This window comes from Orussus abietinus, unplaced genomic scaffold, assembly GCF_000612105.2.
Source record: "Orussus abietinus isolate OABI.00-Male unplaced genomic scaffold, Oabi_2.0 scaffold672, whole genome shotgun sequence".
Classification (NCBI taxonomy): Eukaryota; Metazoa; Arthropoda; class Insecta; order Hymenoptera; family Orussidae; genus Orussus; species Orussus abietinus.
The window spans coordinates 3,258-28,668 of NW_019394815.1; the positions used below are offsets into that span (position 1 = coordinate 3,258).

The 25,411-nt window shown below is 42.2% G+C and overlaps 1 protein-coding gene across 1 annotated transcript; it reads left to right on the top strand.

Annotated features, from left to right (window-relative positions):
- Nucleotides 1-5,901: 5,901 nt before the first annotated feature.
- On the top strand, nt 5,902-24,123 carry LOC111673858 (endothelin-converting enzyme 2; the record flags this gene model as incomplete). Its single annotated transcript, XM_023433308.1, has 3 exons — nt 5,902-6,388; nt 9,508-9,727; nt 24,016-24,123. Coding segments are annotated over exons 1-3 (532 nt in total), but the record flags the coding sequence as incomplete, so codon positions are not given.
- Between the last annotated feature and the right edge of the window lie 1,288 nt (nt 24,124-25,411).

Genomic DNA, 25,411 nt, shown 5'->3' on the forward strand with positions numbered 1-25,411 from the left:
GATTTCGTCGAAAGCTTTCGAGAGTCAATCGAGTATACCTCCTTGAAAGGGTTCTTAAGAAGGAGCGATATTTCCCGAGACTTTGCGTACACGGTTACATTCGTGTAACCTCGATATACGTAACCATTCTTATTCTTAAGACCTCCCGACTTAAGGTTTCAAAAAATGTCTGGTAAACTGGTAGTTTGAGAATAACATGTTTGTAAGCAATGGATACAAGCACGTTACTTTTTTAACGAAACCCCTTTAGTAAGGAATAGTTCCGGAAAAAGTACTAAACAAAAATTCGTGTAACCTCGATATACGTAACTATTCTTATTCTTAAGACCTCCCGACTTAAGGTTTCAAAAAATGTCGGGTAAACTAGTAGTTTGAGAATTACATGTTTGCAAGTAATAGATACAAGCACGTTACCTTTTTAACAAAACCCCTTTAGTACGGAATACTTCCGGAGGAAGTACTAAACAAAAACACCCATTAAATACGATTATTCACAGAAATATAAAAATCCTGCCGATTAAAAACAGACTTTTAATAATTTTACTTAATGTAATTCATGTTCAATAGTAACTTTTACGGCTAAGTTTATTAATCTAATTTAACGTTAAACTCCAGAATGTCGGCGAACAGAGAATAAAGAATCCTCCAGAAGTGGATGTAATTTGAAATTCGAGAAAAAGAAAAAAGCTCCGTCTACATAATATAAATGAAATGCCGAAATATGTGCCCATAATTATGAAAGTGGTCTAAGTCAAAATTAACAAAAAAATGAGTTTATCAGTTATTTCACGCCACATTATTTTAAACTAAATTAATTCAATGTAATTTCGAAACAAAAAATATATGACTTAGACCACTTTCATAATTATGGGCACATATGACTTCGTGTCTTTTTTTATTTCCGTTTTAATCTCAGTACAGCTAGGAATAGTTGGAAATGGAGTCGCCTCTTGGTCGGACTGGCCAGCGTGCGTATACGTGTACCCTCGGTGCATCCTTGTGCACCCTGGTGCATCCTTGGCATTGGACAGAACCCCCTCTCCTGGGTCGAGGGTGCCAGAGGGTTTAGCGGGCGACCCGCCGTTTGAATATCGAGAGCTTGCGCGTTGCAAGTCCGAGGTAAAGAGAGGGAGAAGGAGAAGAACGGCGCGGCGCGGAGGTTGAGCCCAACAGTCCGCGTGTTACCACCCGAGCTCGAGTAGGTTCGGAGAGCGAGCAGGACTTCCGGTGGGTCCGCGCGGTCGTCGGCGACTCCTTGCTTCCGGGCTGCGATGCCACCCTCGGTGCCTGCGGGGGCGTGAAACGCACCCCGTCGTCCCAGGCGCGTCGAGGCGACGCCGTCGCGGAGCGATCACCGAATCGGATCGCTCTGGAAAAGATTCTCTCCCTCGTTAGATCGTCGCGCAGATTTTCTTCAACGTGCTTTCCCGACGTCTCTTTTTCTCTCCTCCCGTTAAAGAGACCTCCACTCTCCAGCTATCGACGATCTTCGTGCTGTCGGTCAGTGGCGGTCACGTGTCCGCGGTTTTGTCGATCCTTGGGCGAGATCGTAATCGTGGCTTTTGATTGGCTAACGATCGCGGACTAAGGTTCGATTGATCGATCGAGGACTTTCGGTCAGGGCTGAACGGAAATCGCGACTTGTGATTGGGTAACAAATCGCGGAATAAGGTTCGATTGATCGATCGAGGACTTTCGGTCGCGGCTGAAAGAAAATCGCGACTTGTGATTGGATAACAAATCGCGGAATAAGGTTCGATTGATCGATCAAGGACTTTCGGTCGCGGCCGAACGGAAATCGCGAATTGTGATTGGGTAACGAGTCGTAGACCAAGGTTCGATCGGTTGATCAAGGCCGAATGAAAATCGCGACTTGTGATTGGGTAATAAATCGCGGATCAAGGTTCGATCGGTTGATTAAGGCCGAATGAAAATCGCGACTTGTGACTGGGTAATTAATCGCGGATCAAGGTTCGATCGGTTGATCAAGGCCGAATGAAAATCGCGACTTGTGATTGGGTAACGAATCGCGGGCTAAGGTTCGATCGGTTGATCAAGGATTCTCGATCTCGGCCGAACGGAAATCGCGACTTGTGATTGGATAACGAATCGCGGACTAAGGTTCGATTGATCGATCGAGGGCTCTTGATCGCGTAGTGGATCGTTTCGACGGATTTCAGGACGTTTTTCACTTGTTGCGAAGTTTTCTCGCTTGTTTAATGCGGTGGTTACGTCGGCTGGTCAATTTTATGACTTTACTCTAGGCCGGAAGGTCTTGAAGGTACATCAAAATTCGAGTTTAACTTCTTAATTAAAATCCTCGCACTAACCGTGATTAACATGAAATTTCATAACTGTGATCAGTCAGTCTCGGATTAGTGAAATTCGCCTTTCACCGATAAAAATTAGGATAACCGGTGATTAAAATCATATGTATAACCACCTGAAGTCTAATGAATAACTTTAATCTCGCGCTAAGTAATCCTCGATTAAGGAGCTTAACGCAAGTGTTGGTGTAATAGACCCTTGAACAAGGGCTACTTAAAGCACGATTAAAGTTAATCATCCGACTTCGGTTGGTTATCTGACAACAGATTTCAATTTTCAGTTAGCCCAATTTGTGTCGGTGCAACGCAGATCTCAGTAATTCGGGATGAATTAATTATTGTTAAAAAATCTCACGTTAATCACGGTCGGTGACGTTTCCGAAGTGACGGAACGCCTTTGATCGCAAAGAGAATTTGCATAACACCACGATCTCTCGAGTCATAAGAATTCATAAAAAAAAATCCTAAAATAAAGAATAGAATATATATAATATACAAAAATGTGTTTTTTGTCTTAGCAAAATAGAAAAATGAAGTAAGGACCAAATCCTGGTGACCTTTGGGTGAAATTCATTTAACGAAGGGTTTCGAAATCCTTTCCGCAATTATTATTAAAAATGCCTAATGTACTCGATACAAAGTGCCACGTAGAAGGTAACAACCTTCATCGGGCTTCCCTTTGAGAGAGCAATCACCCTAATTCCCGAGATTACGTAATCTTGTACTCGATAAAATACACGAGCACGTCTATTTGCAAGGCGGAAATTTGAGGGCCCGTCGTATAACCCGAGTCCTCTATTTTTCCTAATCACGTTGCACGACAAGTGCACAAAAGTTCACCGAGCCATGGAACGTCCGGCCGGCAAGTGAAGTGCGTCCTCGGGTTTGATGAAACGTTTCATTGCGCTCCGCCGGCCAGAATTGCGGTCTTAATTCGAGCTAGCCGATAGATCGATCGAAGGTGGACGAGCCGATCGCCGTTATCGGTAATCGGAAGTCCTTCATAGATAGGAAACTGGTCCAGGTTTTTATATCCCGGCAGAGCACACGTGCTGGTTCCCTCTGGAGGAGGCTCGAAGGGTTCTCACGTAAATCCTCGATCCGCGCCGTAATCCCGACCTATCCAAACCAGTCGCCGGTTTTTCCGAGATTTTTCTTCGACCAATAGCGACTAATCGCGGCCTTCTTACTCACCGATCAGCCGGAAAGCCCAGCCGCGATCTTCCGCTGATGGAAGACGCTTTTTCCTGGCGTTTGTCGCAATTCCGGATAGGACAAAAAAATTAAATAAAAAAAAAAGAACAGAAAATTAGCGGACCTACCAAACTCAATTATTCCTTGGATAGTTCCGTTGAGATTAGGAAAAAGAAAGAGAACGAATAAAAGGGCTATCCTTTCTCTTTCTTTCACTTGATGTCAGTCGATCGCCATTATGCGTCGTGTAACCGTTTCGAGTAAAAAGAAAGGGAAAGAGGGAAAAACAGCCCCTCTGGGTCGCAAAATTCGGCAGTCACCCCAAATACATTTTTTTAAAACTGTTTCCATTTTATATATATAACATAAACCGATTTTTGTTATGTTCTAAAGCTGGCGAAAACGAAAGAGAGCGAACAGAAGAATTATGCTTCCACTTTTTTCACTTACAATTAGTCCGGCGTCATAATGAGCTGCGGAATAATTTCAAGTAAAAAGAGATGGAAAGAGGGAAAAGAAGCTATACAAATAATACCTTTACAACCTGTAGATGTATATCATATCCTTTTTAGAGACCGGAGTCCGTTTCACAGCTCGTATGGTAATGTTTAATAGCGTTTCTTTTTTTTTCTGAAGGTAGAGGGGGTTATTCTTTTTCATTTTCTCTCTTCTTCTGTTATGCTGTCGCCACTTTGCTTTGCGCAACCGTTTCGCGTAAAAATCGAGGGAAAGAAGGAGAAAACGGACTCTTTGTTTCCTGTCTCCGGGTCCATAAATTTCATAATCGGATCAGTGTGAGGGGTGCATACATATTCACGTCCGTGAATAAAATGTAAAAATCGCCAAAAGCTCCCTCACGGTGGATATTGAATTCCGGAATTCGTAGAATTCGTTAGCATCGATTCGTCAAATTGAAAGTGCCGCGATAAATCGAAGAGTTGAGAGAATTGTCTCGGGCCGTGGAAATTCTTACGCGACAGTGGCGCCATTCGCGACGAACTAGAGAGATTTCACGCACCCGGTCGAATTCCCAATTTTTTCCACCCGCTTTCTCCGTGATTTGGAAAAGCTTTTAACACTCTCTGCTTTTCGGACTCGAATCCCGGGGGCGTAAGTTTTTTTTTCCCATTAATGTGATGAACATTTCTTCCCGGAGGTTTCCTAACGCGCGCGGATAAAGATTCCCTCGCGATTATCACCTTCCATTTTTAATACATTATTTTATTTACAATACTTATATACGTAATACATTAATAATTTAAATACCCGGTATGACTTTCCGAGGTTTAAATTGGCTTATTTAGTTACCCGTTTTCGAGTACGCGGTCTCCGTATTGTCAGGTCCTCTTAAATCGTAGAATTAACAAAATGGCTGCCTGAGCGTAGTCTGTTAAATTTAATTTTCTCCAAGAGAGCCCTTGAGTGTCTTACGACGGCGGAGTTATGAATTTCCGGACTTTTCGCACAATCTTTCACGAGGAATGAGAAACATTTTATTCAACGTGTAATTCCGTCCTCCCTTGTTTACTAAGTTTGATTACAGCCGCGTTAACAGCGTCCTTGATTTGTTGATCTTAAGGAAAATGGGGCGCATTTATCTCACGCTGAACTTTCCATTAAAATGATTAGATATTTTCCGCATTAAGTGTACGTCACTCGTTAAATACTTTCGACAACTTTTTGTCGATGCTTAATTATTATTTAAATTGGACTCGATTTAGCAAACACGTTAAACGAAAAACTCATTACCATCTAACGGAATTGTAAATAAATTTTTCATGAAAAATGAAATGAAACTGGGTGCACCAAATGATCTAAAACTTGAACACGTGATTATGGTCACCCTAAGAAAAAAACAGGCTGCCATGAAATTTAATTTTTCGAAAAAAAAAATCTCTTCATCGTTCTCGCCCTCGATGAATGCAGAATTTTTTACCAAAAATGAAACTTCACGAACACCGCGTTATTCCTTAGGTTCCCCATAATCACGCGTTAAAGTTTCATATAATTCGACTTCCCCAGTTTGGAGAGAAAAGTTATCTAAATAATTTCACATTTTCTTACGCATATATCACACTTTCATATCACCTTAACTCATCCAAACGTTATTCTGGGTGTAGCATGGAAGTCTAACTTTATTTACGAACAAAGCGTGAAGAACCGCGGCAAGAATCCGAGAGACGGACCGGAGAGTAATCTCGACCTTCCGTTGACCTTCCCTCGTGAAAACGTGATTCCAGGCGCCAGGTAGTTCGAATTTGAACTTTGGGATATCAGGGGGCCGCGGGGAGGGGGGAGCGCTGATGCCACCTAACGGGCCGCGGTCGGCGGGCTCGCCACTCTGCGCGTGACTCCCGGCGCTCGCGGACGCGTTCGCGCCCCCTGATTGGCGGACAGTTCGGCCGACCCCCGCAAATGTGGCTCTGTGCACGGTGAGCCGGGGTTACGGGGGCCGGGGGGCCCGCGGCGGTCGCGCCCGCGGCGAGGCCAGTGTCCGACTACCCTTGAGTCCCCGCACACTGTGCGCTCCCGGAGGCGGCGGCCCTCATGGGGCGGCGCAACCCCAGGCCCAGGCCCAGGCCCAGGCGCAGGCGCAGCACTCCTCGACCCCCGGCGGCGGCAGCGTCAGCGGCGACGACCCGGCCGGCATCGCCGAGGAGCCCATGGTGCACGTGGAGAGGCCTCTGCAGGGCGGCACGTGGATATGCTGCGTCCCTTGCTACTGGCTACGGCGCAGCAAGGCCGTGCACAAGGCTCTCCTCACTTTCGCCATGCTGCTCGTCACCAGTCTGCTCGTCACCAGCCCCGTCCTCTTCCTCATCACCACCCTGCCGGAGGGCGATCAGCCGCGTGACTGCGCACCACTGGTAAGCACTGTTTCTTATATCTCGAGACTGACTTTAACACTAGGTTTACGGGCGTCTTTTTATATACCTGTTTCTACGAGCAACTGTCAAATTGACGAGGAAACGAAAACACGGATTTCTTTTAAAAAATCGATTCTAATTTAAAAAATCGAAATTAATTTTTTCTCAATATTTAATACATACTTATTGGAAATGTTGATTTGGTGCGATGTGATTTTTTATTTGTTGCTATGAACGTACATTCTCAATAATCGCAGAATAGTGGAATACACGTTTTATACGCATAAACAGTGAATATATAATGTAAGGGTGAAAAATTAATTTTTGTTGTATATAATATATAATCAAATATTTTGACGTTTTGTATATATAGAATGACCCTTTCATCTTTCATCTTATCACCTTATCACCTTAGGCAGGGGGACGACTCGTGATCGAGTTTAACACATCGCCGGGAAGTTCCCCAATTTATTCAGCGGTGTTACGAAATACTTTCCGCCGTGAAAATATTTTTTTTTCTTTTCCTCACACGGGAGAGCGTTTTTCCAGAACCGAGGAAATGTCTTCCTCGTTTCCGTTTCGTATCGTAACAGGGACTCGCGTACACTGAAGCCGTACTTCAAGGCAAGGTTTCGAGGCAAATGTCAACCTTACTTCAGGTCAGGGCTTCAACCTTCGTTCCGACCTTTTTATCTGCCTTTCCGTGGGAATCCTCGTCTCGCCTATTTTAAGGTGATATTAAAGGGCCACTCTACATGTATATATAAAGTAAAACAATTTATTACTATCCTCAAAACTGGGGGCGCAGTATCCTTTAAAACTTCGGAAAGGGATTATGGACGCCCTAAGGAAGAACGCGATGCTCGTGAAATTTGAATTCTTGCGTCTCTCAATATTATTTTAATATTTTATTTTCTCGTTTTGATATATATAGAATGACGCTTTCATATCACATTGATATGAAAGGTATGTTGTATATATGTACCAAAAAGTAAAAAAAAAATTAATAAATATTTCGACTTTTTGGTACGCATATATCACACTTTCATATCACCTTAAGGGTCTATAGCGACCGATCTGTGATCGTTTGGAAAAAAATTTAATAAATATTTCGACTTTTTGGTACGCATATATCACACTTTCATATCACTTTATGGGTCTATAGCGTCCAATCTGTGATCGTTTGGAAAAAAATTTAATAAATATTTCGACTTTTTGGTACGCATATATCATACTTTCATATCACCTTAAGGGTCTATAGCGACCGATCTGTGATCGTAGAATCCGCCTATAGAAGGCTGTTTGGATAAGAGCATGGACGCAATATATTCTGACGATCGCAGGTGCTCCTTCGGTGATTTATGGCGCACCTTAGGCGCACATACATACTAGTATGTTGATGTGTGCGCGCTTTGTTGACGTATGGGGATTCCGCTCGCTGTAATTGACCGAAAGCTTCGCGGAAATTTCCCGCCAGGGGAAATTGACAACTTCCACGGGGAAGTTTGCCGGTCATTTGTCTTCCTACGCCGCCCTTGCCAAGGCGTCGACGAGTTTTTGGCAGTTCATGGGAAATTAGCCGTTTCATAATTTACGCCTTATCAGTCCTTCTTTACCGTAGGCAAAGCCTGATTTAAGCCTCTTCTCTCAACCTACGTCGCCCAAGTAAGAACTTTTTCCACCCGTCAACTTCTAATTTCGTCCTTGCACGTCCGACTGAATACGAATTAAGGCTAATTTTAGGCCTACTTTGAACTTGCGTAACTTAAGGTGATATGAAAGGGTCATTCCATTGGGTTGATGCATAAGTGATTGCGCACTTTTTCAAATATAAAAATGCGCGCAGAAATTAAATGCTTTAACATAATGTTATATGTTATTTTAAAGAGAGGTTTTTGCTCTGCAAGACAGTGTTTTAATATTTTTCTTAGATTTAATTTAATATCTATAAAACGTTAATATATTTATAAAACTTGTCTTTATAAAAGTTTTCATAAGAATTTCGTAGATGACATGGATACGAGCTGATAATATAATTGCACCCTCGAACCTCTTTAAAAAATCGACGTACTCGGTATTTCTATTATGCCGAGTTTCGTGATTCGACGGAAATTCATTTATATACCTTTATCGTCGGGGAACACGCAATGCCGGATAAAATAGTCGTTCCACGGAAAATGCATACTTGGCGTGCGTTATGCCGGATACCTTGTACGTATTAATCACGCAGAAATGATTTATAGATATTTACCGGAACAACTTGTTATACGTATTATGGGGAAAGTTGCCTAATTTGGACTGAGCCCCCTAAATTGAATCACTGCAATAAAACATAATTTAGAGGGTCTAGTTACGTATTCACTAAGGAAATTCAGGATCTTAAGGTGATATGAAACTGTGATATATATATATATACGTACCGAAAGATCAACATATTTATGAAACTTTTCTTCAAACTGGGTGCACCGAATTATCTGAAACCTTAACACGTGATTATGGAGGCTCTAAGGGAGAACCCGCTGCTCGTGAAATTTCATTTTCACGAAAAAAAATTTCCATTCATGTCGGAGAAGATCCAAAAAGGATACTTTTTTTTTCAATAATTTCCATAACACGTGTTAGTGTCCGATATCACCGAGAGATCATTTTATGACCGACTGTCACATGTCACCGAATCTCATTGTAGTCTATCACGTGAAATTAAAGGTAATCTTAACCCTTTCGCTACGAGGGGTGACTATAGTCACCGTACGTTTGGTCCAATATTGCCTGCACGGTCAGACGAATTTCGCCCATATGTCGAAAAGGCTCCGTGTTCAAAGGGTTAAAGAAGGAAGGAGGTTTACGGAAAAAGCGTATTTATATTAAATATCTCGACGGAAGAAATAGTTAAAATAAATAATCGCGTAAATTGTGTTAAAATTAATTGTGTAAAAAAAAAGTGCCGCTTAAATCGAGGGGGGGGGGTTAGATCGATCGGTATCGTTTGGTATCGTTTTTCACCTGATAGGAGTTACGGTATCGCGGAGTTATCTTCGTTCTCTCGAAAGACGCTCGAATTTCCCGTTCTTAGGAAATATATACAATCTCTCAGTGGTTCCATACATTTTGTATTTCAGGATGAAGCCTGCATCAGGGAGCAAGACGGGTCGGAGGGTGTTTGCGAGACAAAGGCCTGTTACGAGGCTTCGCGAAGGATGCTGGCATCCTTGAAGAGGGGAGTAGATCCCTGCAAGGACTTCTACCAATTCGCTTGCGGAGGTTTCCGGGACTGGAAACCGTATCAGCCCAGCTCGAGCTTCGGCATGTTGCAGACACAAGTGGACGAGGAAATTCAAAGTAAGTCGGACTTTATACGGATGATTTGCGGCGTTACTTTGGTAGACTCGAGGCATGAGCCAGTTATGACATGACCGACATTTATGAAATAAGAATTTATGGCAAGTTTAACGGGAGCTGTATTACATTTCCGTGACGTTACGATGATGTGAACGGCGCAAGAAATTATATGAAATGTAATTGTTAGGTTTTATAGGGATAAGGGAATGTGTACAGGGGCTCTGATCCTTTGCAGCAAATTTGTATCCTTTCCTTTGTCCTTTGTCACAAATTGCAGCAAAAAACGCATAGAAACGCCTGAGAGAGCGGGTACGTTTTGCAACTTTATTGGTTTATGTTCGTCTTTTGAGTAGAGTAACCCGCGAAGGATTCGGCAAAAATTGCGAAAATGCAATTGTTAATTATTATAGGTGTATGGGAAAATGTAAAGGGCCTGTTAATTCCGAAATTGTACCAAAAAGGTTCAGAAAAGCTTGCGAGAGTGCACTTTCGTCGGCTGCGTTCGCTATTGTTCTTTTTTTTTTAATAGAGTAACCCACAAAGGATTTGGAAAAATTGCGAAAATGCAATTGTTAATTATTATAGGTGTAGGGGGAAATGTAAAGGGCCTGTGTTAATTCCGAAATTGTACCAAAAAGGTACATAAAAGTTTGCGAGCGTGCACATTCCCCGGCTGTGTTCGCTATTGTTCTTTTTTTTTAGTAGAGTAACCCACAAAGGATTCGGTAAAATTGCGAAAATGCAATTGTTAATTATTATAGGTGTAGAGGAATATGTAAAGGGCCTGTTAATTCCGAAATTGTACCAAAAAAGCACAGAAAAGCTTGAGAGAGTGCACTTTCGCCGGCTGCGTTCGCTATTGTTCTTTTTTTTTGAGTAGAGTAACCCATAAAGGATTCAGAAAAATTGCGAAAATGCAATTGTTAATTATTATAGGTGTAGGGGAAAATGATACCGGGCCCGTTCGTTCTGAAATAACATTAGAAAGGTATTAGACGTTCACAGCGGGTCCGTGCAGGGTCTGCTACTTCCGAAATTGCACCGAAGAGGTATAGAAAAGCTTGATTGCGGGTATATTCGCCGCCTGCCTCCGTTTCTCTTCTTCTTCTTCTGAGTAGGGCAATTCCGGATCACGCAGAGTCGAAGCTCGCCGTTCTTCCGTGGCATTAGCAAATCTTGAGCGCCGGGCCGTTCGTTTCGCCGAGGTGAAATGGGTAAAATCAGGGAGAACGGAGGGTAGGATGGATCACGTGATCCCGTAAAATATCACGAGTCGTTTCTTCGCGCAAATAGCGCAGCTACGTTAATCAATTCCCGGGGCTGCAGAGAGCGGCCCTGCCAAGTGGGAAGGCGCCGCATTAAGGGGTGTTATTTCTGCAAATCGAGTACCTAGGTCGTAGGTTACCTTTTGCCCTGAGGGTCGATTGGAACGGGTCGTCCACTCGGCAGGATAAGGATATTTCCGGACGGGGGGAGGACCCTTTTAAAGTGGAAGCTTAAAGAACGGGCCGGCGCCATTGCGGCGCTTCCAGAGAGGAACGGAAGGAAGCCAACTAATAAAATTAAACCCCTGTCAAAATTGACCCCATCGGTCGTGTTATGGCAGAGTTCAATTGCGAAATATGGTAGGGAAAGGTGGCTTAAATGGTTTGTTCACTTTATGGATGTGAAATTTGCAACACTTCCTTCTTGGGGATGTTGCGAATGCATCGCCGGAAACTGCAGCGGACGCGTCTAGGGTGTAGAATATTATTGGAAAGCTTTGGGGGATTAATGGAACGTTTACTCATGTATGCTCTTTCGGGGTTTGGCTTACTTTGCTAAATGGTAGGCATTAAGAGAATAAATCGCGTATCCGGGGGTATTAGGTTTCGTATCCTTTTCCGGTACTCGGGATCCGTGGTAGAGGTTAAGGAAAGGAAACAATACGGTACTGAAATTTCATTTAGGAGGAAAAATTGTTTGAATGTACGTGCTCTTTTATAGCTTAAATTATTTTGGATAATTAAACATATTGGACAGTTGAGGATTAAATTGCGTATTCAGTGGTACTAGGTTTTGAGTCTTATATGCTAGTAGGTGGGGTTATTATCGTTAAAAAGAGGAAACAGTCGGTATCAAAGTTTCTTCTGGGAGGAAAGACCGTTTACATATGTGTTCTTTTAAACTTTTAATAACTTTTAATAACTAAAATACCAGGCGTTAGGGGTGTAAATCGCGTATCCCGTGGGATTAGGTCTTGAGCCCCCTTTCCGGTACTCAGGCTCCACGTGATCGTTAAAGGGACGAAGCAACCGATACCGAAGTTTCTTCCGAGGAGCGTTAAATCGCGGATCAACTCGGGGCTCTGAAGTAACGAGATTTACCGCGAGTTTGTGCTTTATGGGCGGCGATCATCGGCTCGACACTGCCGATTTCGCCGTTTAATCCGTCGAAGACTTGTGGTTTACGTCCATCGTGTCACCCTCTCCTAGACATCGATCTAATTTGAACGATCTACAAGAAACATTCGGCTGGCTTTACCTTTACGTCGATCTTTTACTCCGATTTGTCGTTATCAAGTCGCCTGACCATCCCATCGATTAACCTTTTCTCGGGTCATTATCCATCGATTGAGTACGAAAGATGCTATAAACATGATTCTTCCTCTGTTTGATGAATTTCCCCCGTTTAGTCGGTATTAATTAGTTTCAGAGAGACATACCTGTAACCAAGGCTCTGAAGGCACGTAATTGTTTCGCCCTCCTTTGGTCAGTTTTTCCCGTTTAATCGGTTCGCCCTCTTCGGTCAATTTTCCCCCTGGTCGGGTCTTCCTCTTTGACCAATCCTCTCCCCGTTCAGTCAATTCTCCCTCTTCGGGTCATTATCCATCGATTCAGTACTAAAGATGCTACAAACATGATTCTTCCTCTGTTTGATGAACTGCTCCCGTTTAGTCGGTATTAATTAATTTCAGAGAGACATTATCAAAATTCTCCCTCTTTGGGTCATTATCCATCGATTGAGTACTAAAGATGCTATAAAAATGATTTTTCCTCTGTTTGATGAACTTCTCCCGTTTAGTCGGTATTAATTAATATCAGAGAGACATTGCCAAGGCACCGGAGGCACGTAATTGTTTCGCCCTCCTTTGGTCAGTTCTTCCCGTTTAATCGATTCGCCCTCTTCGGTCAATTTTCCCCCTGGTCGGGTCTTCCTCTTTGATCAGTTCTCTCCCCGTCCGGTCAATTCTCCTTCTTTGGGTCATTATCCATCGATTGAGTACTAAAGATGCTACAAACATGATTCTTCCTCTGTTTGATGAATTTTCCCCGTTTAGTCGGTATTCATTAATTTCAGAGAGACATTGCCAAGGCCCCGGAGGCGCGTAATTGTTTCGCCTTTCTTTGGTCAGTTCTTCCCGTTTAATCGGTTCGCCCTCTTCGGTCAATTTCCCCCCTGATCGGGTCTTCCTCTTTGATCAATCCTCCGGTCAATTCTCCCTCTTTGGTCAATTCTCTCTCAGGTCGGCCCTTTGACGAGTCTCCCCCTCGGTCAGTTCCCGTGTGTTATCTCTACCTCTGGTCGATTCCGTCGATCGATCCTCCGTCAAGTGATCGAGTACGATCACCTTCCGCGTTCTAATCCCGAAAATGGAAACCCGTCCGAAGGTATCGACAATGTAATCGGCTGTGTACGTCTGTCTTTAGTTAGGCGGGACGACGTCGGCGAAGCCTTAGACCGGGAGATTTACGTAAGGAGAAAAACGGGTTACAACCCTTTCGTGCAAACTCGATTAATCCCCTGGCCTTTTTAATGGGTCAAGTTCGCCCAGAGCCGCAACTACGACTACTCGTGGCGATACCCGCCACGACGGCGATAAAGACGATAAAGGGTGACAACGATGACTACGAGTGTCGGGCCGACGACAACGATCCATCTTTCCTAAGCCTCTTATCACGCTCGAGTTGACGGACCAAGCATAGTGACCCGTGATTACGCTACGTACTCGACACGTCGTAGCTCCTCCATTTTTTTTTTTTATTCAACCTCGTCTTCTAGGATTCTTCGAGCATCCGATTTTTTAGCATCCATCTCGTTTATCCTCTGATATTACTCTGAGAAAAAATGATCACTCGACTGAGACGATATGTTGTGACGTTATCTTTAATGACATAAGTCTCAAACAATATCCTGGCAATTAATGTTCCGACCCTCTGGTGAGGTTGCGAATGAATTATCTGAAAATCGGGTCTCTGTCTCGTACTCGCTCTCAACAGCAATGACATTTTTTGGCGCCAGGCCCTCCAAAGGGCCAATCCGTCGGGGCTCGAAATTTCAGTCGGTTCACCTTGAATATTAATCATATGCAAGAGAACTTTATACAAAAGTTGTGGATCTGTCGAAAAAAAAAAATGCAAGAATTGAAAAAATATACAAAAAAATATGCAGAATATTAATCATATGCAAGAGAGCTTTATACAAAATTTGTAGATCTGAAAAAAAAAAAATATGCGCATCGGTTTTCGACAAACTATATCGTGCACTTTTCCGCGTGCGCTGCACGTGGGATTGCACTTTGAAGATCAACAGCAACAAAACTTTTTCGGCGTCAGGCCCTTCAAAGGGCCAATCCGTCGGGCTCGAAATTTCATTCGTTTCACCTTGCAGAATATTAATCATATGCAAGAGAGCTTTATACAAAATTTGTGGATCTGTTAAAAAAAAAATATGCGCATCGGTTTTCGACAAACTATATCGTGCACTTTTCCGCGTGGGATTGCACTTTGAAGATCAACAGCAACAAAACTTTTTTGGCGTCAGGCCCTTCAAAGGGCCAATCCGTCGGGGCTCGAAATTTCATTCGTTTCACCTTGCAGAATATTAATCATATGCAAGAGAGCTTTATGCAAAAGTTGTGGATCTGTTAAAAAAAAGAAAAAAAAAAATGCGCATCGGTTTTCGACAAACTATATCGTGCACTTTTCCGCGTGGGATTGCACTTCGAAGATCGACAAGTGGGGGGGAAAAATTGCGCGTGGGGTTACGTTTCGAAAATCGACAAGTGGGGGAAAAAAATATTTGGCCCCGGAAAAGGGGGAGGAAATTTCCCGTCGGTCGGTCCTTTGATCCGGAGAGGAGAGCTTGGCTTCGCGGTTGCGGTTTATCCCTGGGAAAGGGAGGGATTCAATTTCGCGTGTCCTTCGCCGAAATTGGGAACAGCATCGCGTCGATCCGTTTTCGCCGAGGGGTCGCGGGAAAATAAGTAAATCGACCCCCCGTCACCGCGAATGTCTTCCTTGACGACTGGCTACCCCGAAGAACTCTCGGGGTAACTGCTGTGCAAGCTGATGTCCCGGCTCGTAAATCCCTAGGAGGATCTGCCCTGCATCCCCGAGTCCCTTTACGCCCTTCGACCTCTCGGGGTAACCTTCTCTGCCGATTCGAACTTATTTGCATATTTAGGTTAGGGGTTGTAAAGCGGCCATTAAGGTGATGTGAATGTGGCGTCGGAGAGGTTTTGTTTATAAAACTTTTCTCCCTACGCGATTTACCGATTGGTTTGAAACTTTACAACGTGAATAGGGAGAGTGTAAGGAAGGTCCTGAGACTCGTGAAATTTCAATTCTTTTTCAAATTTGTTTATAGGTATTTTAAAAATGGTTTGTAAAAAATGAAATTTCGCGAGTTTCAGGACCTATCTTAGGGTCTCCATATTCACGTTTTAAAGTATGAAACGATTTGAAACACCCAGAACGTAGAAAAGTTTTATTAACGATTGAGCTTTCGGATGCCACTTTCACATCCCCTTAAGGTACGAAAAGGAAAACGTGATATAAAGCATGATATATAGAATGTGCATATATAGAATGTAATCATAAAAAGTGTGTCATGAATTCGGCGGCAGATTTGAAAATTGAAAAGACCGAAAAACGGGAAATTAGAAAGTTTGTCCCAAGATCTGAATGTAATATAAATAGAAATAATGATCGATACATTTTCTTCGCGTATAGAACGATTTAGCGTTTTAATTTTGCATGTGATCTCTGAAAGTTGTACGATTATTATTTATTATAAATTATGTAGCGATTTGCAATTTATTTATCTTAGAACGAAAAGTAAAGTTTATTAGGCATTTCTTCGATTCCCACCAGGTCTTTTGACTCCTGGAAGTTGATTCGGACTATTTCGAAGCGAAGCCGCCCCCGACATCCTTTGGGGCTCTTCTAATTGCAGCGAGATCTGAAGCTTCGTCAGATTGAAAGTGGATATATCCCCTGCTACAAATTATCCCCCGTAAAAGTCAAATTAAAGATCAGAGACACGACCGAGTCCAGAGTAGTGGTATAGAAAAATGGACGTCGAGACTTTCTCCTGATGACAGACCTTGTTCTCGGTACGAATCGCCTTTTTTTCCCCCATTTTTAATAGAATGGAGCGAAAGGAGATTTCTGCTTTTTTTTTTTTTTTACGGAATTATCGGTGAGGCCTTTGTAATTATTCCTTGTCTTCTTTCATCACTCCGTGTCTTGCGTGGACATTTTGATAAAGACACGGTGCGACATCCAACTCTTCTCAAGCCTCTCCTCGTTTTCACTTCGATGACTTTTCTTTTCGTTCAATTTCTTTTTCTTCGTCCATACTTCACCGCAAAAGTGAAGTTCCGATCCCTTTGTCGAAGGCCAAGATTAAGAGCGGCATTTAATTAAACAGCTGTTTCGAGCTTTATCAACGAGTAATTGCTCGGGACGAACTTCCCCGACTCGCTTTTCGAAATTTCGAAAATTTCTCTTCCTATCTTACGATAAAAGTAGCCTTAAAGGGCTCTTTATCTCTTAACCTCGATTCGAATTACTGTCTTCTGAAACACATGTAGCGAAAGTAAATTTCTGTTCTCACGGAATTACTAACGAAACCATTTCAATTATTCTTCTGTACTAATACCTCCGAGTCCTGCGCGGACATTTTGGAAAAAAAACGCGGGGCTTCACCTTCTTTTTCAGGCTTTCTCAATTTCCCTTCGGTGTCTTTTCCTTCAATTCCTCTTTCGTCCGAACTTCACCGCAAAGTTGAAGTTCCGATCCCTTTGTCGAAGAGCAAGATTAAGAGCGGAATTAAAATAAGGAGCTATTTCGAGTTTTCGCTCGGGACGAACTTCCTCGACTCGCTTTTCGAAATTTCGAAAATTTCACCTCCTACCTGACGATGAAAGCAGTCTAATAACGAAAGGGAGTCACTCGCGAAAGTACGCGGTTCCTACTGCAAGTGGGTACTTCGCGTTTACTTTCTCGCTTGAAAGTTCCTTGGAAAGTTGCGACGTAAAGAGAAAAAAGAAAAAAGAAAAAAGGAAAAAAAATCCAAGTAACCGCGCCTGGTGCTTATATCCGGTGAAATAAGTCGTCGAGCGATAAGGATCCATTTCCCGGAGATTTTCTTTTTTTTTTTATCAATCTTTTTGCTTGAGATGTTGACCCGGTCAGGGTATTCGGGAATCGGAGGGTGATGTCGGCTTTAAGTTAACCCTTCGCTACCTTAAAGGGCGGGTTATCAGGCGAAACACCCTGGAACACCCACACAACCAACAAACGAATCGGCCTGGCACGAGCAAAGTTCCCAGACTAAATTATGGAAGTACTTCCAATCCAGTAAATCCGACAGCAGTTCGAAACTCGACGCTTCTGCGGCAAAACGGAGCCAAATTATATCGATAGATTCCCACTGGCTTATCGCAAACATGGAGAGATAGGTAGAACTAGACGCTGGTTTAGTTACCCATCTCCATCTGTAACGGAGTGGTCCAATTTGTTGGGAGATAATTTCTTGCACCTAATACAGTACCCTCTGCGATACCTGAAATAATTTTCTTCAAATAGAAAAGATTTAAAATAAATGCATTTTCTTTCTCCGTGTATCTAGAAGCGTGAAAACAATCCTGAGAATACATTTAACCCTTCGAACACGGAGTGATTTCGACGTATGGGCGAAATTCGTCCGACCGTGCAGGCAATACTGGACCAAACGTCGGGCGCCTTTAGGCGCTTTTAGTAGCTAGAGGGTTAAGGCCAAATTATATCGATTGATTCCCACTGGCTTATCGCAAACATGGAGAAACGGAGTGGTCCAATTTATTGGGAGATAATTTCTTGCACCTAATACAATATCCTCTGCGATACCTGAAATAATTTTCTTCAAATAGAAAAGATTTAAAATAAATGCATATCTTTTCTGCGTGTATCTAGAAGCGTGAAATTTCGGTTTCGTGAAAACAATCCTGAGAATACATTTAACCCTTTGAACACGGAGCCATTTTGACATAAGGATCTATAAAAAAAAAACGGATGGGGCATAAAGTTAGGTTTTAGACAAGGCGACTAAAGTTTGAGATGGACAAGAGACATCAGCGGCCATCTTACGTTGCTACGCACACGTACGCACATTTCGTATTCGTGAATAGCAACGGCAAAACTATCTTTACGACGCCTTTCTTGAAGTGCGATAAAACGCGTGCCAAAGAGTATGAAGATAGTAAAATTGTGTTGGACATTATTTTTAAGGTGATATGAAAGCGGCGTTTGCGGGGTCTTCTTTATGGAGCTTTTCTCCAAAAGGGATGTTCCGAGTTGTTTAACACTTTGCCACGTAATCATGAAGGTCCCGACACTCCCGAGTCTTTAATTTTTTATAAGAAAAATTAGAGAAATGTTATAAATTAGAAACGTGAAATCTCACGGGTGTCAGGACCTTTTTTAGGGCCTTTATATTCATGTGGTGAAATTTCAAGCGATTCGATGCATCCTGTTTAGAAAAAAGTTCCGTAAACGAGACCTATCACGTGCTCTAAGTTGAGAAAAAGGACGAACTTAACATAAAGAGACACGTGAAATGTCATAATGTCTACTTTGTTACGTTGTAACTTTTGACGGACGGATTCAATTTTATGCTGATGTCCTGCAGTTGTGGGATTGATTTCGCAAAGGCGCACCTAATTTGCTGTAATGTGGCGGTGGAGTGCCCTATGTGCGAGGCTCGGTGTTTTCTCTGATTTACAGGACTCAAAGGACTTGTCTCAAGTCTCGAAACTTTGGCCAAGCTTGATCAGCTTGTTTGTTGGGTGTTTCCCATGTGTTTCTCCCACCTCGGGCGTAAAGGGCGGCTTAAAGCTGATATGTCGAGAGGAGAGTCCATTTTTATGCCCCGTACGTTTAAGGTGATATGAAAGTGTTCATATACACATCCCAAAAGGTTTAAATATTGATAAGAATTTTCTTCTAATTGGGTGCACCTCATCATTTGAACCTCCATCACGAGATTACGGAGGCCCTGAGAATAACGCGATTCTCGTGAAATTTAATTTTTCATAAGAAAAAAAAAATGTGATTTTGATTCTAGTCTGGGCTATGAAAGAATTTTTTTTTTATGAAATCTCAGGAGCATCGCGTTCCTCCTTAGGGACATGTAAGAATTCTTCCCTGTTTCTCAAAAATTTCCACTTCTGAATTTTCCCCTGTTCGAGTACGTTTTTATTGCAGTTTTTCATTTTTTAGCGTTCATATTTCGTCAATTCTTCATAAGTTTTGGAACTTCTGAAATCTGTCCGAAAGTCCTTCAATATTTGTATCCAAAAGAATCGTGGAAAAAGCAATATGTAAAAGGAGAGAATTCGTTTTTTCCGACTTAACTTCGAGTACAAGCGAATACTTTGTTTGGTTGTTTTCCCGTTTTCTGGTCATTTGTTAATGGATCTGCATTGTTGTGTCGCATTTTTTTTCCCGAAAACCGTGCACTGTTCATCTCCTCGCTGGTCGGTTTGTCGCCGGTCGATGGGACGCCTCGAAACCGGAGTGCATGTACATCGGAGTGCATGTACATCGGAGGGCATGTACTTCGAAGTGCATGTACTCTTCGAAGTGCACAACCGGAGTGCACGCCAATGAATGGGAGTTACACGTCTAATCCGAGAAGAAGTAGAAATACCTTCCCGAAATACTTTAGACCCTTCCCGAAGAACAAAGGACACGAGGAGTCCATTTTTTAACCCTACGTCACGTCACATAACAATTTATGACATAATTCATTCTCCCACAATACTTGACCGTAATCAGCGAGAAAAGTTATTAACCGATAAATTCCATCTTGCCTACCAATTGTATTCGGTTCTCTGTATAATAATTCTATGGCCGAGCCATAACAATATGATATCGATTCAACGAAATGTTTATCCGCGCGTACGTCAGAAAGTTAATTAAAATCAAAACTCATGAAGCAGGAATCTGTGAAAGGAGAATTGCGCGTACTCGGGGGATTTTTTTTCCCCCCCTTGTTTCTATTAATTAACCCCTTAATTACGAAACGCCAGTATGGTGGGCCCCCTTCGTTCCCATGTATTCAAAACGACAAATGAATATCGTATTCATATGAAATATGAAATGTGAAATATTAACCCTCCGCGGCCGAGCTGTACGTACAGGTGCATCGCACCGTACGACTTCGCCATAATTAAAAAGGGTTAAGGGTGAAAGATTTTTGGCGGACATGAAAGATTCGTAAAATAGGGGAAAATTCTTTAGACGATGAGCGAAGGGGCCGGAAATTAAATTCTGGGGGATTTAATCCAGGACTGGGGGGAGCATTTGAAAGGGTTGACGGAGAGAAGTGAGATGCATCGACTTCCGATGTGCATACGTAAGTCGGGGAAAATGGGGGGTCCTACGTGTTCGTGGACACTGGCCAGTATCGGCGGACCAAGCGAGGGTATAAATAATTCACAGTCAATCGATATATGCAGACGGAAAAGCGTGCCATGCACCCCTGTCCTGCGACTGTTGCTCCACATACAGGGCCGATCGTTCGGCTTCGGGGAAGGTTTGCAGCCTGACACAAAAAGGAACTCCAGTAGAGAAGTGCCATTCACGGAGCAAAGAGCTCCGCCGATGACCCTGTCGCTTGTCGGCGGGTCAATGAAAAATTGTCGGCCTTTGCGAAATGCGCATGAGCGGGTGCAAGGACACGGGAAATACGTCTTTCGAGTCCTGGAACAGTTAAAAGGCGAATTTCATATGATCTCCGCATTATTAGTATTTTATTTTTGTTAGTTTGATGAAATGTCATTTTTGATGCATGGACACGAGAAATACTTTTTTTGAGTCGTGGGACAGTTCAAAGGCGAATTTCATATGATCTCAGCATTATTACTATTTTATTTTTGTTAGTTTGATGAAATGTCATTTTTGATGCATGGACACGAGAAATACTTCTTTCGAGTCGTGGGATTTTTTAGAAGCGAATTTCATATGATTTGCGCGTTATTAGTATTTCATTTTTGTTAATTTGATGGTATATCATTTTTCTTAGTTTGATGAAATATCATTTTTGATGAAAGGGCATGTGCAAGGACACGAGAAATACTTCTTTCTAGTCGTGGGATTTTTCAGAAGCGAATTTCATATGATTTGCGCGTTATTAGTATTTCATTTTTGTTAATTTGATGGTATATCATTTTTCTTAATTTGACGAAATATCATTTTTGATGCAAAGACATGTGCAAGGACACGAGAAATACTTCTTTCTAGTCGTGGGACATTTCAAAGGCGAATTTCATATGACTCCCGCGTTATTAGTATTTCATTTTTGTCCAATGTCCGGCATAGATGCACGAGAAACCTATTCTTATAATTTTTTAAATATTACATGTTACGCCTATCACTTAAACTGTCTAACGATTTGTTGGAATCTGTTACCGAAATGAATTTCGCTGCAGATAATAAAAGTACATTGTATCGCGCAATTTTTGCAAATACCGCGAGTACGTACGGATTTTATTTATACGCTTATCCTTCGATTCGGAGCGTGTCGCCTGAAGAATCGACGATTGATACAAAGTATGAATTTAATGGCGATAAAATGGCTTTCGTAGTTGCAAATGTCCTCGCGAACGGTATGCCGAGATTTAGCGAGCGGGCGAATAAATTGCACGGCAAAGGACGGAAGGGGGCTCGACCGATTGTTGTTTCCACTTTTGTTCCATTTGCCTCTTGCTTCCAGGTTTATTTTCAGTTCGCACCGGTGAAAAGTTGCCGGCCGGTATAGAAAACAGCTTAACTGGCGAGGTGCCATTCATAACGTCAAAGAGTCTCGCAAATCGCCCTGTCTTGGCAAACAAACGAGTAAATTGCAGGGAATGGGGGATCGCGACACTTGCCAACTATTTCATTTCCTCCTGCTTACTTTTTACTCCTCCTCGGTGCACTTTACAATGGGGAATTAAAGCCTTGCCGTCTAATCGTTCCCCGTTCTTATTGGTTGCCGTTGGAAAATCTTTACAAGTTATTGACGGTGTGAAAAATGATGAACATTTTGGAGACTTCAATTTGCATTTGAATTTATAAGCCGATGACTTCACTCACAATTAAAGCCTTGCCGTTTAATCGTTCCCCGTTCTTATTAGTTGCCGTTGGAAAATCTTTACAAGTTATTGACGGAGAGAAAAATGATGAACATTTTGGACACTTCGATTTGCATTTGTATTTATAAGCCGATGATTTCACTCACAATTAAAGCCTTGCCGTTTAATCGTTCCCCGTTTTTATTAGTTGCCGTTGGAAAATCTTTACAAGTTATTGACGGAGAGAAAAATGATGAACATTTTGGACACTTCGATTTGCATTTGAATTTATAAGCCGATGACTTCACTCACAATTAAAGCATTGCCGTTTAATCGTTCCCCGTTTTTATTGGTTGCCTTTGGAAAATCTTTACAAGTTATTGACGGAGAGAAAAATGATGAACATTTTGGACACTTCGATTTGCATTTGAATTTATAAGCCGATGACTTCACTCGATTGTTTTCTCGTGCAGGGACAAGAATCGTCCTTTTGGCCGACCAAAATTTATGACTCCTTCTTCTTATTTTTTTTTTTCCTCGAGAAGCTGGAAAGTTGACGGAAGTTTAAGTTTTCTATTTATGTGTGTACATTCGCGGGATTGTCGCGAAGCGGCAGAAATCTTCTCAGACAATTGCGAAATGCTTTTTCTCGTCTTTCGGCTGAATGAAATCTGTGACGATAGTTTCGCGAGCGAGACTCGCGAAAGGATGCAGGAAATCTGACTCCTTTTTTCGGGGACGCCTTTCCTCCTTTTGCCCGAATAAAATCCATGACTCTATTTCTACTTTCTCGAAGGAACTCGAAAGTCGATGGAAGTTTCAGTTTTCTGTTTCTGGGAAAGTTGCACGGTGACGAAAAGGAACTTTACTGCCTTCTGTTGGGGAAGTGTGTCCCGTCCATTGGCTGAATGAACTTCTTTCTTTCCCTTTCTTCGTGACGTCATTTTTGGGAGTCAGACGAATGAAAAAAATGCAAAAAATCTGACTTTATTTTTTAGTAACCTTCCCCCCCTTTTTTTTCTTCTTTTTAACAGAATAGAATCCGACTTCATGATTCTTCTCCAAGTAGCTGGAAAATTGATGAAAGCTTTACTTTCCTCTTTTTGATAGAAAAAAAAAAAAATTGTACCGAGGTACTTTCTATCGAGGAAGCGTTTCGTCCTTTTCCGGAATGATTTCCATTTTTTTACATTTTTTTACATTGACTTTTATCGCTAGTTTTATTACTCGGTAGGCTGTAAAGTTTGATAATACAATCGATTATGGATTTACGGGGAGTAAGCCGCTTGTTGTCCGGATTACTTCATCCTGTTGGGGCTTTCAACGTGTTTCAAATTTTCGATCGAGCGTTGTTTACACGCGAGTTTATCGACGGATTGCAAACAAATATTCAGCCCAAAGACAATGGAACAAGGAGGCAATTATTCGAAACGCACTGAGAGATAATGAACTGGTAAAATGAACAATTCGACGCCGTTAGACCCATTCCAGTTAAAGGAACGCAATTTATTGTTCGATTTACTATGAATTAGTAGTTGCAAATAGTTTTTAATAGATGAACAGTAATTACGAAAGATTATTTTCGGAGATCGAGTTATTAATTAATAGAATCTGAATACTATCTGAGCGCGTAAAATTTACAATGATACATCGGTTAGATTGACAACAATGATGTGCCATTTTTACTATCTAAAATAATAATCTGTAATAATGTTCGTTATAGTTCTTAGTTCCGTGAGAAAGTTAATTTCACCGTAAAGCGTATCCAAGTCCTTTTGGGACTTTTAAATCGGCTTAGAAAATAGTTAATTAATCTGGATTTTTCTCTCGGTGCGGCGATTAAAAAATGGCTATACCTCCCAAGTCACTATTGCGCGGATGATTAGACTCAGAAGGTACCCTAATCATTTTTTCTTTCTCTTTTCAGAAATGCTGGCTAACGAGACGGGCAAGATGACCGGTGCCTTCTACAAATTGGGACAGTTCTACGAAAGTTGCCTCGACTTTGGGAACAGGCCCGCGAACTTTACACCGAGTAAGTACACGCATATTAATTGTTATCATAGAGCTTATCAAAATGAAGGAGACGCACATAGGGTCCAGGGGAGGTTAGATGGAGAGGTATCTCCTATCTTCGAGAATTTCAGGAAGTCTTAACTATCAGTGACGAGCAAATGTAAGTCCAAGACAATGGTAGACTTGCTCTTGATTTCTCATACCCGAGTCTTGATCTTGCACGATCGAGTCATATTCTTAGTCTAAGTCCTGCAATGATAGTCACGCTTTGGCCCTGGTTTTGCAAATTTTGCAAGATCAAGACCGATTTTGGCCATCACTATCAAGACCATGGTTGATCTTTTTTTTTTTTTTCTTGCTTTCGGTCTTGTTTTTGGTATAGTACATCATAGCATTTTCTCATGAAAGAGTGATACCCTGGAATGAATAAATTTACCATCGGAGAAATATCATCACGCGTTTTTACTATCCACCCTGTCGTCAAAAGTTCGATTCAAGTGTGCGGAATCTTATCTTTGAAGCTTTATTAAATGATAAATAGGATATTGACGGCGAATATGTGAAATTAAACAGTCTCTAAAATTCCTAGTAAAATAATAACGCACGCCGTATCTGTGTCTTCTTCATTTCGATAAGCTCTGTGCAACTGATCCTTTGGAAATAAATGACGAGGAGGGAAAATTTGATAACCGTCTTCCATAAATCGAGGCAGCCAATTGCTCTTGAAAATTATTCCGCCATCTCGAAATGCCTTTCGCGAGCGCTCTCGACGATTTAGGGGGCCTTGATTCAATCCTATAAGCGTATAAACAAGCCGACCGAATCGAAGGCAGGATTTCCCTCGCTGAAATGAGCGTCAAAGAGCCCTCCTCGTGGCGCAGAGGTCGGGAGTCACTGATTCCAATCGAATCTGGAAATGGGCAGAGGGAATAAAAAAGCACTTATTCCTTTCCCAGGCGATTTCGAGCCCGGCCTCGACGCCGCTATGCGTTTGTGTAGGGGATCTCGGTGCACTCATTGTTGGTACACCAGGTGCATGTGTGTATGGACCTCGGTGCATACTCTCAGCTCGAAGGAGAGGAACTTGTATATATGACGGATAGGCAGAATTTCCATCACGATTCGATTGATTTCCGTGATAATAGAGGGAAATAATTCTCACGGGGAGAACTGATTAGAAATCTCAGATACATTGCTTTTCAGGAGAAATTAATTAGTTGATCTCGATGCATTTATTGTTAGTACACTGCTCGGTGCATACTTTCTACTCGGAGGAGAGGAACCTGTATACATAACGCATTGGCAGA